The sequence below is a fragment of the Vicia villosa genome, linkage group LG1 (assembly GCF_029867415.1).
Source record: "Vicia villosa cultivar HV-30 ecotype Madison, WI linkage group LG1, Vvil1.0, whole genome shotgun sequence".
Taxonomy (NCBI): domain Eukaryota; kingdom Viridiplantae; phylum Streptophyta; class Magnoliopsida; order Fabales; family Fabaceae; genus Vicia; species Vicia villosa.
In genome coordinates, this window is record NC_081180.1 from 74,620,982 (window position 1) to 74,641,075 (window position 20,094).

The 20,094-nt window shown below is 42.6% G+C and overlaps 1 protein-coding gene across 1 annotated transcript; it reads left to right on the forward strand.

Moving 5' to 3' along the window:
* Nucleotides 1-9,265: 9,265 nt before the first annotated feature.
* LOC131646052 (uncharacterized) lies at nucleotides 9,266-10,475 on the forward strand. The gene is made up of 2 exons (XM_058916224.1): nucleotides 9,266-10,326; nucleotides 10,469-10,475. Exons 1-2 carry the CDS (start codon nucleotides 9,266-9,268, stop codon nucleotides 10,473-10,475), a joined length of 1,068 nt encoding a protein of 355 aa, XP_058772207.1.
* Nucleotides 10,476-20,094: the final 9,619 nt, after the last annotated feature.

A 20,094-nucleotide genomic window follows, 5' to 3' on the forward strand; every position in this document is an offset into this window, starting at 1 on the left:
GCAGGATATAACGGCCATTAAGACACTGACAATAAACTGAATCAATTCGAAAATAGTTTGAAATTCGGTTCAACAATTAAATTGTTGAACTAAGTTCTTACCCTTTAATTTTCTTTTAATCTAACGGTTTTAATTGATAATTTATATTCTCAAGTGACCAAAATATTTCTAAAAATAATTATACAAATACAATAAACATCGTTTAAATTTCGATCTTATAAGTTTTATTTTATTTCTATATTTTTTATTTAACAAAATATTAATTTAAAATATCAAATATATAAAAAATAGACTTTAAAAAAAGACTTTTAAGTCTGTGAAACAAACAAGTTGAACTGAGTTGTTCATGAACTTCTAATGAGTCGAATCTGAGATGGGAAAAAAAATCTTAACGAATTCGAACTGTTATTTGAGCCGAACCAATTCTTACGAATCGAGCCGAGCTGAGACGATATTATTTATTATTTTCAATATAATTTAGTTGATCATTTCTTTTACGTTTAGCCACATCAATATATAATCTCTGGATCCGCGCCCCTGACCACTTTCCTTGTCAATCCCAAGCTTCTCCATTCAACTTGAATCATCATCATCTTCATCGTTACAGCATCCACACGCCATCACTGATTTTTGGAAGTAGCTTCAACCTCATCAAGTTCCCAAGACCTTGGGTTTATTTCTCAAGGTCCGTCATCAGTTTCATAGCAAGCATCACCAAGATCAAGAGCAAGGAGTAAGATTGTAGAGTTTTCTTTCACACATTTCTTACAAAGATTCAACAGGTAAGTTTTCTTGATTCTGTCTCAGCATGCTAATAATATGATAGGTCATTTACACTTCGTATGCTATATGTTCAGATTTTAGTTGTTTATGTTATACTCAGTTTCAGCGGTTTCAAACTTAAAATATGGATTGTGTGCAAGGATATGAATTGATTGTTGTGTTCAAACGCCATTTTTTGTGAGCTCCATCGAGTTAGGGTTTTAAGGTTGGGTTCAGTTAGGTTGATATAGAGAGTATTAGTGGAAATCGAACCTGGATTTGGATTCAGGAGGGAATTCTGAATAAATTAGTGTAAGGTTCCTGAATTTCTGGGCGGGTCTTTTGGAACTCCGGTGGGAGTTAACCGGAGAAGACGGTCGGAGCTCTGCTCCGGTGTCTGTGTTTGTTTTCATGCACTCTCTCTCCGTTGCTTGCGTGGCACGAGGACATTGGCTCTTTTTTCAATTTTGTTGTTATGTTGTGATTACCCAAATCATTGGATCAGTGTGGTGTCGCGGTATGATTGGCCCATGGCTTATTTTGTTTTATTCAACTTAAGTGGGATGGTCCGATTGATTCCATGTTGCTATATATGTCACATTTTCATGTTGATTAAAACCATAGTATACTGATTTAGTATACTGATTTGCACATGCTGAATAAAAAGGTGAAATGCATAATAAAAATGGACTAATGGGTAGAAATATTGAGGCTTTGGTTTGTAGTTGGGCCTTCATGTTTTGCTGATCCTACCCCCTGATTGCTAGCGCTAACACACTTCTAGTATTGGGCCTCACGTGCTTTTCTTTTTCCAGCCCCAATTTCTGGCCCAAGCGCCATTACAAATAGATTCAAGTTCATTTAAAAATGCTTTCACACCCCCTGTTAGACAGATTTAGGTTTTATTCCAATTTTGTTTCCTTCATAACTTTTGTTCCATAAATCAATTTTGGTTCAAATAAAAAATGAATAAAATTAATTTTTAGATACTTCCATGTCTTAGGATATTTTTGATATTTTTTGCAGAATTTTATAGCTTGTTTTAGTATTTTAATTGAGTAGTTTATTTGAGCGTGTGCGTATTTGATTCGGTTTGGATACCTTATGTGATTAGCTTCGATTAAATGACTTGTAAACTGACTTTTGCCTTTCTTTTTTGTGTATGCTCAGTAGAGACCTATAGGTTTCCATATATTGAAAACCAAGTTCTGATTTTATTTTTGGTAGGGTTTTAAGATGGTTTCTTTAGCATTCGATTATTGTGCGTTTAGGGACGATACTTGGTTGTTTTTTTGCTCATGAATAAAGATGAACTTGTGCAATATTTTTGAAACTTTTTGAGGATATTTCTAGGGATTTTTAGAGGTCTTAGGACCTGAGTTGTTATTTTTTAAGTCACCCTTTTGTGCTTTGCTTGAATTTCTCTTTTTACATGTAAATGACTTGTTTTTTTGGTAACGATTGTATCATAAGTTGTTCAATTGACTCCTAATTTTGTGAAAAACCTTTTGGCTTGATTCTATGATTGTTTAGCTACTATTAAGGGTTATTCCCTACTGATTGCTATAATTTTTTCACTTTTTCCAAACTCTTTCAACTTAGTATTTCCCTTAGGATATTAGATCTATCTTGATTAGGATTTAGACTTTTATAAACATCAATTAGGTTAGTGGATTAGGTTAGTTCCCCTTTATCCATTTCTTTTTCTTTTTCAACTTTAAAATACCTAATAAATGAAGAGGCGAATCACATCATTATTCACCTAAGTGTAAGAGAAGTGAGTGGGTGTATTCCCTGTTCTGCTTCGCGCCACTTATACACTCTTATGTGATTCAACTCGCAAAATAATTCCCTTTAAAAAGAACCAATCAGAAACACTCAAAATACCTAATAAAGGTTCGAAATTAAAACAAAGTAGAAAGATGATGAGTGACCCCGTAGTGGGAATTGTTCATCATCCCTCTACAATTAAAAAACACAAACCAAGGTTTCTTTTCTTCTAAGAACAAGTTAAGTCCATTCCATACTTAGGCGTGTAAGCATCCAAAGGTCAAGCATCGTGGATTGTGACATTAACCTCTATTCAACTAAAAAAACACAAAACAAATGGAAACTCGTCCGTATCTTTCTTCAATACAGTTTCCGATAGCAGAAAGGCAGGCTGGTAAACCCGGAAGACCTATTATGGAGGAAACTTGTACTCATGGTTGTTTGTTGATCTCATTGGTTAGTCAAGGGACTTCCAATGTGGATTGTATCCTTGTTGTGTGTTTGTACCTGGTCGTGAGGAAACCCCAGATCCACGACGGATCTGTTTGCTTGCATGTTCCCTGTAGAACCGAGTGAACCCGTAAGATAGGGAGACTCACTGAGATTTAGTAATCTCACCCTAATCATCTTATCTTTTTCAGGTGCAGTTTAGTAGCGTTAGATTAGTAGCAAGTTTGGATTGAAGAACAGAAGTGGTGATGGCTCGAAGACCTTGTTAGTTTCATTTTTCGCTTAGCAGATCCATTGAAGACTCGTTTTTTAGACTTCTTGGTAGATTTTCCTGTTGTATTTAATATGGATCTTCTTATGTCTTTATCTTTTGTATGTACTCAATATCAATTTTAACGTTTCATGCATAATATACTAGTCAATTATGTATGGGGTGTTACAAAAACAACAAAATAGATCTAAACATAGGAGAAGAAACATATTGTTCCCAAATTGTTGAACACAAAAGAGTGAGTTTTGAAGACATGTAATAGTATAAAATAATTAACAAGAACTCGTAAATTATCAAGTAGGCATTGTATCATTTAAACTTGCATTTTACAAAACTTAATAACATTAGATATCAACATAAAACCTCACAACATCATGGAATTTTTTATTAATATTAATTAATTTTACCTGAATTTCTACAAGGTATAATTGCAAAGGTAATGTTACTAAAAATTATGAAACTTCCCAAACATTTTAGTCAATGAAACATCTATACCAATTATGCTTCCTTTAATGCCTCTATTTTTTTATAACATGTAAAATTCAAATTCAAATGAAAATCAGTTCATGTACTTTAATGAATCAAAATCGCAAAAGAAAAGAAAATGTAGCGGAACATTCATACCTACAACTTTACTCACACCAAGGCCCTTGGTGTGAGTAAAGTTGTAGATATGAATGTTCTTATACATTTTTTTTATTTTGCAACTTTTGAATCAGTAAACTTCATGGACTGATTTCAATTTGAATTGGACATGCTATAAAAACAAAGGCATTAAAGGAAGCATAACTGGCATAGGTGTGCCACTGACTCAAAGTTTGGACAAGCTTCACAACTTTTGTTAACATTTCATTAGCACACTCCTATGTCATGATCCTTGTTGAAATTCAGGTAATTAATCTTAACAAAAACTTAATGGCATAAACATGAATATTTTATTAAATTAAATCCTTAGATGATGAACCTTTAGTGATTCTGACCCATGCTAAAAATGGTAGTCTTAAGGAGTAACCTAGGCCAACGAGGGGAGAAACTATATGTTGGGGTTTTTTCGTGGAGGTTATTATGTTACCATATAGGCAGGGAATGAAAAACATAATCGGTGTTAGAGAAGTAACTGACCTATTGGATTGGTATGATGTTATATCAAATAGAGAGAAGTATCATGCCAGATAAGTCGTAATATCACTTAGAGATAAATGACCACATGGTGAAATGTCGCTTAAAAGAAGCACACATGAAATTGAGTCATGGATTGTAATATAATATTCCTCGAGAGAAGTATTACATTAGTGCAATAATAATTGAGAGAAGCACATTTGTATTTATTTTATGGGTTTAATGCAATAGCATGAAGAGAAATATTGCATAGTACAATATCATAGAGAGAATCATAATCCTTTGTAAAGTATATATAATAGTGTTCTGGACTGGGCCGAGCAGGCCCAGCTCTTCTTGCTAGCCGAGCAGGCCCAATACGTTTGGGCCCATTTCCTTGATTACCGTTGCGAATCAGTCAAGCATGAAGACCACGTGTAACGCTTCAGCGAAGGATCCAGTCAACCTCCTCCGAATCCTACGCCACGCTCATCCAGAACGTGAGTCACCTGCTAACTCAGCCCTAGCAGAGGGTGTTCTGGCAGTTTCCTAGCACGTGGGCCTCCAACTGGATTTGGCCCAATTAGGAAACCTTGGCCCAACGCTGGGGGCTATAAATACCCTCTTTCACTAGAGGGTCAGGTATCTATTCTTCACTTCTAAAACCCTCATTCTCTCTGATAGCTGCTGACTTTAGCATCGGAGAACCTTGCAGGTACCCCCCATCCTGTTCATCAAGCCAGATCCTGTTGCTGCGACGATCCACTCTGATCCGGTAAGATCAGTGGCACCGTCTGTGGGAATCTTGCTCCCTCTTCTTTAACAAACAAAGATCAAAGCTAATCCATTCCATGATCGTCATTGTTGGCAACAACAACAACACCAACGTCCCAAACCCTGATCCCTTCCACCTGCAACATCTCATCGAGGGTTCCACCCCGAGGGGACGATTTGACATCGGCGGGAGGGACAGCAGCATACCGCTGACGGGCAAAGGGGACAGAGGCATGAGACCTCGCAACCCAACAAAAGACAGCAACTTCAGAACGTCGAACAAGTTCAAAATGGTGGGAACGAGCAGCCTCAACCCCAGAATGGATAAGAGCAGACTCAGAACCTGGACGAAACCGACGCCAGAGACGGGCAGGTTGCCTCTTCATTCACCCATACCTCCGAGAGGCGAAGAGTTCACTACGAAGACGACCAAGAGCAGGTCGATATACCCGAGGAAGCTGACCCCACAACCATCCTCTTGCTCAAAGAACTGCAGAAGACAAACTGTCTCATCCGGCTTCAAGGTGACCGCATTCACGAGCTAGAGAGGAAGCGACGATATCGTTCCCCCTCGCGGAGACACTATCGATTGCGTTCCTATTCTTCCTCGCGCTCACCACCGAGGAGGTATCGTCGGTGTTCTCCATCCTCTTCGCACTCCCCGCCTAAGAGGTATCGTCGTCAGAGATCATATTCCCGCTCTCTAGTGCGAAAGGGCAGGAAGAATCAGAGACCTGAAACCACTGAAACTGGGAGCCTCTCCCCCGAACGAGATTCCCGAGGCCCCTCCAAAGCTGTGTTGAAACCCCGCGAGCGTTCCCCTCCCCGGGACAATCACAAAAATCCTGGCAGAGCACAGGTGAAATCCCGGCGAGGCAGACACTCGACCTCTCCGGGACCAAGTGACGAGGAAGACTTCCGCAGTCCCTTGTCCGAAAGCATCCGAAGAGCTCGTCTTCCACGAGGGATGGAAAAAACACCGACCTTGGACCTATACGACGGAACTACCGATCCCGACGACCATATTCGAAGCATCGAAGCCGTCATGGATTATCACGTCGTCCGAGGCTCCATCAAATGCTGCATCTTTCCGACCACGCTCAGGAAAGGAGCAATGACGTGGTACAGGAATCTTCCTCCCAACTCCATCCACTCCTGGACCGAGCTCAAGGAACTCTTTTTGAGCCATTTCACAGCCTCCCGTCGGCAACCAAAGTCAGAGGCGAACCTCGAGGCTGTGATCCAAGGAACCAACGAACCTCTCCGAGACTACCTCGACAGGTTCAACAAAGAGGCCGTCCAAGTACAGACGACCGACTACATGAAGAGATACCTCCTAGAGCGAGGACTTCTCCCCGGAAGCGACTTCAAGAAGGCTATAAAAATCGAGAAGGTGCACACGATGAACGCCCTCCTCCATAAAGCCCAAGCCTTCATCGCTTTCGAAGAAGGCGGAGCAGCGGCGATAAAAGCTTCGAGGGGCAATGATGCTGCCCGCAGCTCGAACCACGACAACTCGGGATCGCGCCGAGGACATGAGAAAAGGAAGGACGACATGTCCCACGACGCCAAAGAACGCCGAGGACCAGCCGGTCGGTTCAGCGACTATACCCCCTGAACACCTCACGCGAGAAAATCCTGGCCGATTGCAAAAGCACCGACTTCAAGAACTCTAGCATCAGGCCCCCGAAGTCGAACCCCGCCAGACCAGGGACCGATAAATCCAAGTACTGCAAGTATCACAAGAGCCACGGACATCTGACCGACGAATGCATACATCTCAAAGATGCCATCGAGACACTGATTAAGGAAGGTCGCCTTTCGAAGTACACAAAGAAATGAGAACCTTCCCGGAGGGACGGCCAACGGAACTCTGACGAGGGTAACTCACCAGACAGCAGGCCCCTACAGGTAGCTCTATCCATCACCCGACCAGAGGACTTCATACCCTCTGTCGGAGTAACAATCGCCTTCAGCGCATGGGAAGGGTTCCCGACCGCTATGGTCGTGTCCAATGGCGATGACCCCGGTCCTCTCACTATCAGCTCAGTGAAGAGAAAGTTTGATGAGTTGATCAGCGCTAACTCGGACCTCGGCCCTACCCTACAGAAATTCAAAGGAAAGTCGGACCCAATCACCTTCTACTTAGAAGAGCTGCCCGGCGGAGCTCCGAATGCCACAATTCCCCTGCTCGTCCGAGCAAGAATGGCGAATTTTGACGTTCGAAGGGTCTTAGTCGACGAGGGAAGCTCGGTCGACATCATGTATTCCCACCTGTTCCAGACCCTCCAGCTAGACAACTCGCATCTCACCTCATATGTGGGCTCCGACCTCCAGGGTTTCAACGGGGCGACCACCAAACCTTGGGGTTACGTCGAACTAATCGTCACCTTCGGGGAAGGGGAAGCTTCCAGACAGGTCAAGACAAGGTTTTTGGTGATCGACTGCAAAACCCTTTACAACTGCATCATCGGGCGTCCCACTCTAGCTGAACTGACAGCCGTCCCCTCGACCGTGCATCTGAAGATGAAATTCTACACGAAGAGGGGACGAGTAGCCACCATCAACGCCGACATCGAAGCCGCCAGGAGAATATTCGATGCCTCGGTGAAAGGGTTACGCCCCTCCCTCCAGCTCCAACAAGAAGCCAAAGGCCGAAGACAAGCCTCCTTAGGAAGATCAGCATCAACCGACCAACGTCAGCTCAGTCGACCTTGACGCTCGCTTCACAGAAGAAGAACTAAAGAACAGCGAAGAGACGCGACCGAAGACAGCTCACCCCGTCCGACCAATACCAGACGGGGACTTCGAGCTCGTCCCCCTGGGCGACAACCCCGACAAAGCGGTGAAGATCGGCAAAGATATCCCAGACCTACCGAGGAAGCAACTCATGGCCTGCCTTCAAGCCAACGCCGACCTGTTCGCTTGGAGCGCAGCTGAAATGCCCGGACTCGACCCTGAGGTCGTCTGTCATCACCTCTCCATTGATCCAGACGCGAAGGCAGTAGTTCAACGTAGGCGTCGGCAGTCTCCCGAGAAAGCGGAGGCTGTCGAGAAAGCTGTAAAAGACCTCTTAGAGGCAAATTTTATTTCCGAGGCCAAGTATTCAACTTGGCTCTCAAACGTTGTACTAGTAAAAAATCTAATGGAAAATGGAGAATGTGTGTTGATTATACTGATGTTAACCGGGCATGTCCCAAAGATGCTTATCCATTTCCTAACATTGATAGGCTGGTCGACAACTCGGTCGGCTATAAATTGTTATCTTTTATGGATGCTTATTCAGGTTACAACCAAATCCCTATGGCGAGGTGCGACAAGCAGTGCACGGCGTTCATGACCGAGTCGGGCAATTATTACTATAACGTAATGCCCTTCAGACTCAAAAACGCCGGAGCCACATACCAACAGATGATGAATAAGGTATTCCGAGGAGAGATCGCCGACACCCTCGAGGTATACATGGACGACATGATCGTCAAATCTCGGGAGGACTCCGACCACACCACGCATCTCGAGCGAGTATTCGAGCAGGCAAGATCCTGCAAGATGTGCTTCAACCCAGAGAAATGCACCTTCGGTGTCCGGGCAGGCAAGTTCCTCGGTTTCTACTTAACCGAACGAGGAATAGAAGAAAACCCGGATAAATGCCGAGCATTCTCGGAACTCCCCACTCCCAACGATAAAAAATCCATCCAAGTCCTAAACGGGATGCTCACGGCACTGTCCCGTTTCATCGTAAAATCCGCCCAGCACGCTCTCCCATTCTTTAAGTTACTGCGAAAGGAAGCGACCTTTGAATGGTCCGAGGAATGCGAGCAAGCACTATCCCACCTCAAGCAAGTACTCTCAAAACCACCCGTCCTCTCCCGACCTGGAGACAACGAGACCTTATATCTCTACCTGGCCGTCTCAAACGAAGCGGTCAGCGCGGCCTTGATCCGAGAGACTGAAGACGGGCAGAAGCCCGTATACTTCACCAGCAAAGCCCTACAAGGACCTGAGGTGCGATACCAACAAATCGAGAAAGTCGCGCTGACCCTAATAATAGCAGCCAGAAGGCTGAGGTACTACTTCCTCGCCCATACCGTCGTCGTCCGAACAGATCAGCCTATCAAGCAACTTCTCAGCCGACCAGACATGGCTGGGAGAATGCTAAAGTGGTCCCTCGAGCTATCCAAATTCGACATAGAATACGAAAGCAAGAAGGCACTGAAAGCTCAGGCACTGGCAGATTTCATAGCCGAGATGACCTCAATCGCTAACTCCCCGGCCCCCGCTGAGAATAAGTGGACCATCTACGTAGATGGCGCCTCAAGCAGCTCGGGAAGCGGGGCCGGCATTATCCTAGAAAACGACGAAGGGCTTATCATCGAGGTATCCTTTGTTTTGTCTTTCACCATGTCGAACAACCAGGCCGAATACGAAGCCTTCCTAGCGGGCCTACGACTCGCCGAGGATGTGGGTGCTCGGGAGGTTAAGATCTACACCGACTCCCAACTCGTCGCGTCCCAAATCAGCGGCGATTACCAAGCCAAAAACGGCGTGCTCGTCGAGTACCTCACGCTCATCAAAGATAAGATGAAAATATTCGCAAAGGCAGAAGTCGAGTATATCCCCCGAGAGCACAACTCACGAGCCGACGTCTTATCCAAACTCGGGAACACGAGAAAGAAAGGCGGAAACAAGTCGGTGATCCAGGAAATCCTATCAAGGCCGAGCATAGACAAGAACGTACAACCCCTACCAGTGCTCGCCATAGGCGACGACCACTGCTGGATGACCCCGGTATACAACTTCCTCACGAAAGACGAACTTTCGACCGACGCCAAAGAAGCTTCAGCGATCAAAAGACGAGCCTTCTCGTACACTATCGTCGAGAACAAATTATACCGGCGAGGTTTCTCCATTCCTCTCCTCAAATGTGTCGACGCCTCGCAAGCACTCGAGATACTACAAGAGCTTCACGAGGGGATCAGCGGCCAACACCTCGGAGGCCGATCATTGGCGAGAAAGGCTCTCAGGGCAGGGTATTACTGGCCGACCATGCAGCAAGACGCCAAGGAGCACGTCCAGAAATGCGATAAATGTCAGCGTCACGCCGACATGCACTCGGCTCCCCCAAACGAGCTTAAGTCTCTATCATCACCCTGGCCCTTCTCCACCTGGGGAATGGACCTCCTCGGACCATTTCCAGTCGGGTCATACCAAAAAAAATATCTGGTGGTCACCGTGGACTACTTCACTAAATGGATAGAAGCTGAAGCGCTCGCCAAAATCACGTCCCAAAACGTGCTCCGTTTTTATAAACGGAACATACTCGCTCGGTTCGGGGTACCACAGGCGATAATAACCGACAATGACACCCAATTCACTGATAAGAAATTCCAAGAGTTTGTAGCCAAGCTCGGCACGAAACAACACTTCACCTCGGTTGAACACCCCCGAACAAACGGGCAATCCGAAGCGGCCAACCGGGTCATCCTCCGAGGATTGAAAAGGAGACTCGGCGAGGCTAAGAAAGCTTGGGTCGAGGAATTACGCGTACTTTGGGCATATAGGACGACGCCCCATTCAAGCACGGGCGAAACCCCATTTAGGTTAACCTACGGCACCGAAGCCGTGATCTTCGTGGAAATCCGAGAACCTTCTCGGCGGACCGAGTCACCTCTCGAGGAAGAACTCAACGACGAGGCTATGAGGGAAGAACTCGATATGGTCGAAGAGATCCGAGCAGGGTCTTCCCTCCGAGAAGCCAAACTGAAACAACAGATAGCTCTGCGCCATAACGCTAAAGTTATCAAACGCGAGTTCGAAGTCGGCGCCATGGTGCTCCGCAGGAACATGAAGGACTCGCGCGAAGGCAAACTCGCCCCAAACTGGGAGGGCCCGTACCGAGTTTATGATAAAACCGAGAACGACGCTTATTATCTCGAGAACCTCCTCGGAGATAAACTTGCTCGACCCTGGAATGCTGAAAAACTCAAACGCTATTACAGTTAGACACAAGCTAACACTCCCCGGCCGCTCGTCCCGAACACGAGGGGAAACCAGGCATGGACTCGCGTCATGGTACGAACACGAGCACTCCACGACAACGACAACCGGAACTCTCTATCGAGGGATAGAACCGGCTACACGGCGGATTCTACACCTAGACCCACCGTGGCAGTACCTGCATGGCAGAACCCCAGCTCGCGATGGGACCGTTCACGCCGCGAGCACTTGGCCCCGTTCGCGGTCTCGTGCCCGCTCATAGCGCACACCTGCTCTGCGCACCCGGGTCGTGCCCCACACGCCCGGGAAATTAACCTCGGCCGAGCATAGCCCAGAAATAAAATATTCCTAAGTATTGGAATACCCCCCGAAATACAAACATAATTCGGGCTCAAAAACATGCAACAATAAACATTCTAAAACACGCATTGAGACAATTAAAACATAAAATGCGAAATAGTTAAAGCATTAAAAGCCGACCAAACTGGCCGACGATATCCAAATATTACAAATATGACGGGGACGCAGGCCACAAAAATTATCCGGGCATAGCCCAACAAACGAAACTTTGGCACGTAGGCCACAAAACAAAAGTCTTGGCGCACAGGCCAGAAAATAAGAAAAGAGGCCGATCAAACATCACCGTCGTCGTCCTCGGCCCCGTTGCTTTCGCCACCCTGGACATCCTGCCCGTCTTCCCAATCGTCGAAGTCCGGGTTCGCCTCGATCCGCCCGTTCACAACCTTGTTATACGGACTGATCCCCGTCGTCACCAAGCGCGGGTTGAGGACCCGCAGTTGGTCCACGGCCGCCTTGAATCCAACCCCCAAGGTAGCAACGCAATCAACTTCGAGCTCCCTCACCTTGCCCAACAGCTGAGAGCGAGTCTCCAAAGCCTTCTCGTCCTCAGCCTTCTCGGCAGTAGGAAGGTGGGGCTCCTCCAAGTCAGCAACCCGCTCTCGAAGCCTTTTTTCTTCGGCTTCCAGGGCCCTGATTCTATCTTTTGCCTTGCAAAGGTCTTCGACGAGGCCGTTTTGAATCTCATACTTGTCTCTGTAATTTTCGAACTCATGCTCTAGCTTTTCATACTTGTGCAACAGAGCATCGTAGTCCTTCTGGGGACAAACCCTTTGAGCATTAAGAGCCATAGTCAGAGCGGCCACCCTCATCATCCCCTCGACATCCTCGGCCAAGTCATTCCCCCGGGACACCCTGTCCCGCTTGACGATATGCCTCACCTCCTCGCGCTCGAGCAGAAGGTTCTTCCTCGAGAAAAGTCCCCGGTGCAAAGTACAAGAGGGCAGCACAATATCATCGTCAGTAGGGTTATCGTTGATGAGAGGACGAACCTCAGGGACCCCCTCAGTCTTTTGTTTCATCTCGGCCGGAGAACCTCCCGACGTCGTCCCAACCGAGGAAGGAGAACCACCATCAGTGGCAGCCGCAGCAGCCGCTTTGATCTCCTCGACCCGAGTCCTCTTCGCGGCACCTTTGGCAGCCCGCCTTGTTCTTCGCCCTCATCTTCACGACCTTGTCGTGTAAATCGGACATTTGTCCTGCAAAACAAAAGAAGTTAGCAACGAAGGAGTACAATTCAAGCAAATAAAATAATTTCCTCACCAAGTAGAATCATCGCGTCCCCGTAACCCTCACATTCGAGGATAGCCTTAGTGTTGATGTATCGGGGCTCGAGCATAGGACCCCCATCCTCTTCAATTACAGGATCCCCGTTGGGCAACGTGCTCACTGCCGGCAGGGGCGGATCCACTCATACATCATTAGGGGCTTAAGCCCCCACAAAAAATTAAAATTTTGGTTTAATATAATTCAATATTTTTTCCAGCCCCCATTAAATTTATAACTTACACATATTCATTCACAATAAATACACATTAATTAACAAATTAATTCAGATTTTTCAATTTCTATTATCCAATTAAAGTGTCATAAACTCTAGTTTATCTCCTTTCCATTCTCTCATTAATTCTTCTACATTCTCTAATTTCATTGTAACAACATAAATTATTTTTATCTCTTTCTTTTGCAACTATTCATGTTTAAGTGTTTAAAATTTAAATTTTATATTTCAAATATCACCTCACTTTATTATAGATCCATTAACCCAAATGATATATAAAATTATATCTTTTATTTAAATAATTTATTTTTTTATTTCTCTTCAATAAGTGCAAGTTTATGAAATAATTTTATTTATTTATTTAATGTTTTATTATAAAAAATTACGTGATTAATAACAATTATAATTGCTAAACTTTTTTTATTAAATAATTTAATGATTGAAATTTTAATAGGTGAACAATTGTTTATATATATATATATATATATATATATATATATATATATATATATATATATATATATATATATATATATATATATATATATATATATATATATATATATATATATATATATATATATATATATATATATATATAAAGAAACATTTTAATTGTGTTGCTAATTAAAAAATAATTTAACAATTTAAAAAAAAATATTTGAATTTTATTATAAATTATATAGTCTTTAATATATTTAAAGTTTATTATTTTATTATAGTATTTTTATCTATATAAACTATGTGAAATATATTGGTGCCCCCATCAATCAAATTTTCTGGATCCGCCACTGACTGCCGGCCTAAACCCGTCTACAAAGGTGACGAGCTTTTGATACCCCGTCGTGTCTCGCTCGTTTAGGTCCTCATCCCGGAAAATGTAGGCATCGGTCCCCTTCTCGAAATGGTCGTATTGCCATTCCAACGGGAACCGGGCAGAAGGACCCACCTTTTTCACCCCGTCCTGGTAATATTCGCAGATCTCAAACAAATGATCCTCGGCCTGAGGAGTGAAAGGTTTGACCACAAAGTATTGCCCCTTGAAATGCTTGATAGAGTCTTGGTAAATGGCGAACAGCTTCTTCGGCTGCTTAAAAGACACCCAACTCCACTTGCCATCTGGGTCACGCAACCTCTGAAGATGAAACACTCTGAAAAAGAGGGGCAGAGTCGCCTCGACCTCCAAGAAGCCGCACACGATTTCAAAGGCCCGTAGAAATGTGAAAGCATTGGGATGAAGCTGGGACGGGCACAACCGCAGCCACCTGAAAACGCTCCGCTGCAGATGCGTAAAGGGAAGTCTTAGCCCGACCTCCTTGAAGACGAACTCGTACATGGCGAATCGAGGACCGGGGAAAGCCGAGCAAATCCTCTGGTGAGACTTAGGCGCGAAAGCACCCCAGGAAGGTTCCACATCCGGCCCAAGGTCTTCGAGAACGTTAAAAGCTTCCTTGGGATGCGACGTAAAACGCGAGGCAATTGTCCTCGGAGCAACAGCCACCCAATCCTCGAGCTCCCTCGGGGAAACCTCAACAACCGGAACCTCCTCGTCCTGCGAGCGGCCAATTGCCTCATCCTCATCGGGTACATCGAAGACAACATCATTCTGGTTTTCGTCATCCATTTACCTGAAAAGCAGAGGAAACAGTGAACTCGACTTGTCAAATCCACCCTTCCACCGCAAGTCAAGTGAAAGGGCGAGGAGAACAAGCGAGGAAGGACTCCCGCCTACGATCAATATCCACGACATACTCCCCCGGGTTTGCCGAGTCTGGCCGACTTAAGTCCGACAACAACGCTGACCCTCAAAGACCAACTAAGTAAAATCAAACTACCCTGAGAAAACGCGCTCGCACAGCACAGTGACCGTAATCAACAGTGGCCAGCAAACACATCCAACTCCCCGCCGAATTCATACCCTGTTCGGCTCGCGCAACTGTTCTCACTCGTCGCATTTAAACTCTCCCCGCCAAATTCATACCCTTTTCGGCTCACGCAACTGTTTTCGCTCGTCAAACTCAAGCCCCCCTCGGCAAACGCATACAAAAAACACTCTGTTTCTTAACCCACTAGGCGCACTCATAGATCTCATAAATCTTAAGTAAACACAAAGGAGAAGACGAGGAAACTTACTTGAGAAAGCGGAGGAGAGAAGCACGCGATGAAGAGCAAAATCCTTGAGCGAGCCTTGGGAGATTTTAAAATGCTAAGTGAAAAATGAGTGATCTTCTCACTCTTTATATAGAGATAGGAGACCAAAGGGTGTCATGATGGCCTAGGGAGCCTAGGAGGCGTAATCATTGCCTACACCCCAAAAACGGCTCCTAGCATAGAAAAACGCAAAAGACGTCATAAAGTGTCTTGAGAAACCCAAAGGGCGCAATCAATGCATGAATCAAAAAAACGGCGGTGCAATAATGACACTCCAAACAGTCGCCACCTGTCACTCAAAATCTGACGAAACGGATCAAAACGTGTCAATTGAAAACCAACAGCGGAACGCTCACCTCCTCGGCCAAGTTGTGCGACCTCGAACCGATCGTCTCCTCGACCTGAACGTCACTCCACAGCAACTCCGCTCCCCGCGAGCCGAGGACTCAAACATCCGAGAAAACCCTAGTGGCTACGAACGCTTGTTCGAACACATGCTCGGCCAGCCCCTTAGCTGAAGTCATCACTCCCATAGGACTAATGACTTGGGGGGCTCCTGTTCTGGACTGGGCCGAGCAGGCCCAGCTCTTCTTGCTAGCCGAGCAGGCCCAATACGTTTGGGCCCATTTCCTTGATTACCGTTACGAATCAGTCAAGCATGAAGACCACGTGTAACGCTTCAGCGAAGGATCCGGTCAACCTCCTCCGAATCCTACGCCACGCTCATCCAGAACGTGAGTCACCTGCTGACTCAGCCCTAGCAGAGGGTGTTCTGGCAGTTTCCTAGCACGTGGGCCTCCAACTGGATTTGGCCCAATTATGAAACCTTGGCCCAGCGTTGGGGGCTATAAATACCCTCTTTCACTAGAGGGTCAGGTATCTATTCTTCACTTCTAAAACCCTCATTCTCTCTGATAGCTGCTGACTTTAGTATCGGAGAACCTTGCAGGTGCCCCCCATCCTGTTCATCAAGCCAGATCTTGTTGCTACGACGATCCACTCTAATCCGGTAAGATCAAATAGTAACAAAGAAAGTTATGAAGTTTAAAGTATAAGAGCATGCATAACTTTAATTAATCTGTTGATAAGGTAGCTTTAACAAGTGTATATTTTATATGTTCTATCTTGATGATTCGTGTTCGAGTTAGTTTAATGTGAAACAATAAATGATATTGTGAATCATGTTGATGTCGAATGTTGAAAATTTTGGTAAAATGTGATGTTATATGATACAATGCCTAATTGATAATTTATGTGTTCTTTTTAACTATTTTATACCATTACATGTTTTTTAAACTCACCATGTCGTATTCAACATCTTCAATGAAAACAAATATTGATTTCTAAATTTATATGGATTTTATAAGTAACTTGCGTTATTCCCCTATAAAATTTGGAGTCTGTTTATATAATTGAAATGTAAATTTATAATCACTATAACCAAAGTTTTCGTAGTTTCTATGTAAAATGTTATATGTCAATTCTTGTTTGTCTACAATCATTTCAATGTTTTATGAAGTCCGCAACAATTTCTTTATGAAAAACAATAACATTATTGAAAAAATGCCAAACTTTCAAATTTTATTGTATTTAATTTTTATTTATTAGTCATTATTATGATTGATAGCAATTGTTGTATATTAGGCATACAATTATCTATAAAGATGATTCAATTATTTTATTATATGGTATCAACTAGGTTTTGATTCTTCTTTTCTTCTCCTAGCCGGTCATCACAATCTATGTTCTCTTCACTTCCTCTCTTAACCTCTGTCCATAGTTGAATTGACCCCCCCCTTATGTCGTGTCTGGAACTACCTCTGTATTGATAGGTGCATCCTTCATCGTGACCGGCACCTCAATTTCCCCAGCCCAACGTTCGAAATTCCAGTTGGTCTTTTTCATCAAAAAGATAAAATCCATTATTCTTGGATGAATCCGTTTTGATGCGATTCATCCAATCAGTCATTTGTAGCTTATCCGTAATATCTCTTTCTCTCTATCTCAATAAATTATTAGTATGTCACTTTAAAATTACTTACAAATGATTTATTATATTAATTTGTAATTAAGTTGTGAGGAAATTGTAGCAAAGTGATATTAAATTGAGAGCTATATAGATTGTTTCGTTTCATTTCAGCTGTGCGTTCGGTTGAACTTAATATTATTGGTGTTACCTAAATATAATTAGAAATTTAAGTGTCATGATTGAAGCAATTATGATGTTGGATCATGTTGTGAAACATATCAAATAATAGTGCAAATGTTTGTTGAAGAAATAGGAGTGACAAATCATGATTTGGGAACATTGCAATTGTATGCTAGTTTGATAATGCCATATGTGTTTGTATTCATTTATCTTGATAGGTTTATATGATTTTGTTTTTGGAATTTTACTAATGTTATGAATTGAAGTGAAGTTGCAACACATTCTTTAACTATTTTTTAAATTTTTTATTATTATTAGGTGAAGTTGATCGTTGCTCCACCATCTTGAGATTGAATCCCTGATAAAGAAAGTTATGGGACATGGACTGGTTTCACTAAATCAGATGGACGATATATTCATGTAGTCTTTGAAAATCTATCATTCGATTCCCAAATTCCCAAAAACTAGGGGAAAGTTCTTATTGATCATTGTTTGTTACTATCTCATATTTTTTATTGAACTTAACATATGTTTCAATTGCGATTGGATATCTATTGTTTGTAGTAACAATAGTGGATATATATATATATATATATATATATATATATATATATATATATATATATATATATATATATATAGAGAGAGAGAGAGAGAGAGAGAGAGACGTGGCTCTGTAACACACACACACATATTACAACAACGGAGGATCAATTCTTGCATTTAGTTTCTTTTATTCTCACATTCTTATCTTTTGTCAATGAATAACTTGAGAGTTCTAAAAAAATAAACCATAGAACTCAACACCATTTTAAAATTTGAATTGTATTTGACTTAAGTTGACTATCTTACAAACTAGTAGTAAATGGATTCTTAAACGCGTTGATATATTTTGTTTTATGTGTTGTTTAGGTCGTTTGACTTATTTAGCTTTGTGTTTCACCCTAAAATTTACCCTCTTCATTTCAATCATAATTTACTTGTGTTTCATTATCATAGGCATTCATAACATAAGATAGGATCGAGGTATCTTTGGTATTCATTGGCTTTCTGAAGGCATTTTGTATTGACAATCAGTGCAATTAAGGTCTCATGCCCTCTATCTTGTGATTATTCAAGCTACAAAGGCTTCTTGTACCTCATAGAATCTTAGTGTTCTCTTTACTTCATCAGATGATTGAAGATTGACCAAGATTGTAGAGAATCCCCTGCTCCTATCTTTTGGTCTTTATGTTGACTTTTGGGCTTACTTGAGTATATGTCTTGTTCTTTGACCAATAATTGAAGCATTGTCATATTATTACATAAGTCATATTTGTTCAAAGGACTCTCTAATTTTCTCCGAAGAATTAGGCTTTTGAAGATTGATCATCATCTCGTTACACAAGGGGCTGAAATTAGGGTTTTTTATTTAATCAGGGTTTCTTTGAGTTTTTGAGCAAAACTTGTTTCCATGTCTCTCTATATGTAATAAGGTGCCTAGGGATGGAAATTTGACCATTGATTTTAAAGGTCTCCAGTTGCCCAAATGATTGCAAAGAAATGGAATTGTGGAAAAGTCAACCAGACAGTAAAAAAATTAACTCTTGACTTTGTGAGGTCAAAATTGTGATTATAAAGTCAATTATGGGTAGCATACAAGATTTAATCAAGAAATTCTCAAGGAATAATGAAAAATCAAAGATTGAACAAACTTGCCAATTTGGGAATTAGGGTTCATAAAGAAAGTTACTATTTTTGGCTTGTTCTAATGGAAGGATCATTCATCTTCATGACCATTTTTCTTAAAGATACAAGCTTCAATTCAGATTTGGGCTAGCATGGATTTTGTTATTCATTCTCCAAGCTTTCGAACCATGTATAGAAATCCTCAATTTGATTAAAATTGAGGGAGTTATGATTTATTGAAGTTGGATATTCTAAGTTGTTAGAATTTCAACACGTGAAAATTTCACGAAGTCTTTTTCAACTTATTTGTCTAAACTTCGCACCAACTTTTGAGTACTTTGCAAGCTTCATTTTAAGAATTCCGCAACACCAAAATTGAAGAGTATAAGATGGGCTATCCATACATTACAAGAACTCCTCAAATGGTTGAGGATTGAGGGAGAACAAGGCATAAGGTTAGAGGGATTTGCTAGGTCATGTGCTTTATTCACTTGGCCATATTTTTGACATGTTTGAGTACCAAACTCGGGCTCCAATTTTGGACATCCTACAAGCTGTATTTTTAAAAGCCTTCAACAACAAACTCGAAGTATGTAACTTGGGCTTTCTAGGGATAACTAGAACATCTCAAATGATTAAGAGATAAGCAAGAACAAGGCATAAGGTTGGAGCAGTTCCCATGGGCATGAGGCCTGCAAGGTGTTAAGCCAGCTTTCAAATTTTGTGCATAAAGTGAAGACTCCTACAGCAAATTCAACCCACACGCCTTTAAAATTTAGGCACACCTCATCTTTTCCCAATATAACCAAGCAACATCAGAATTATGTGAAGGTCACGTTTCCATCATGAATTGACAATAATGGAACTACTCTTTCCACTATGCAAATGTGCCAGCTCACCTTACACACATCACTCATTCTTCACTCTCTATTCCTCACTCAAAACGACCCTCAAGCTTGCTACACAATCACACAAAATGCATCACACTTCCTCTTTTTCTCATTTTGTCAGAATTTATCCAAATGTCCTCCAACAAGTTTCTACTTCTCATTCTCTATTCCCTCATTCTCCATACTCTATATAAATTCATCACCCTCTCACTTCCAAGACACACATTCTCCTACACATAAAACATTACCTTGAGCT

What these genes read in the sequence shown, in the direction of transcription:
- LOC131646052 (XM_058916224.1), top strand. Translation starts at nt 9,266, where the DNA reads ATGGCTGGGAGAATGCTAAAGTGGTCCCTCGAGCTATCCAAATTCGAC.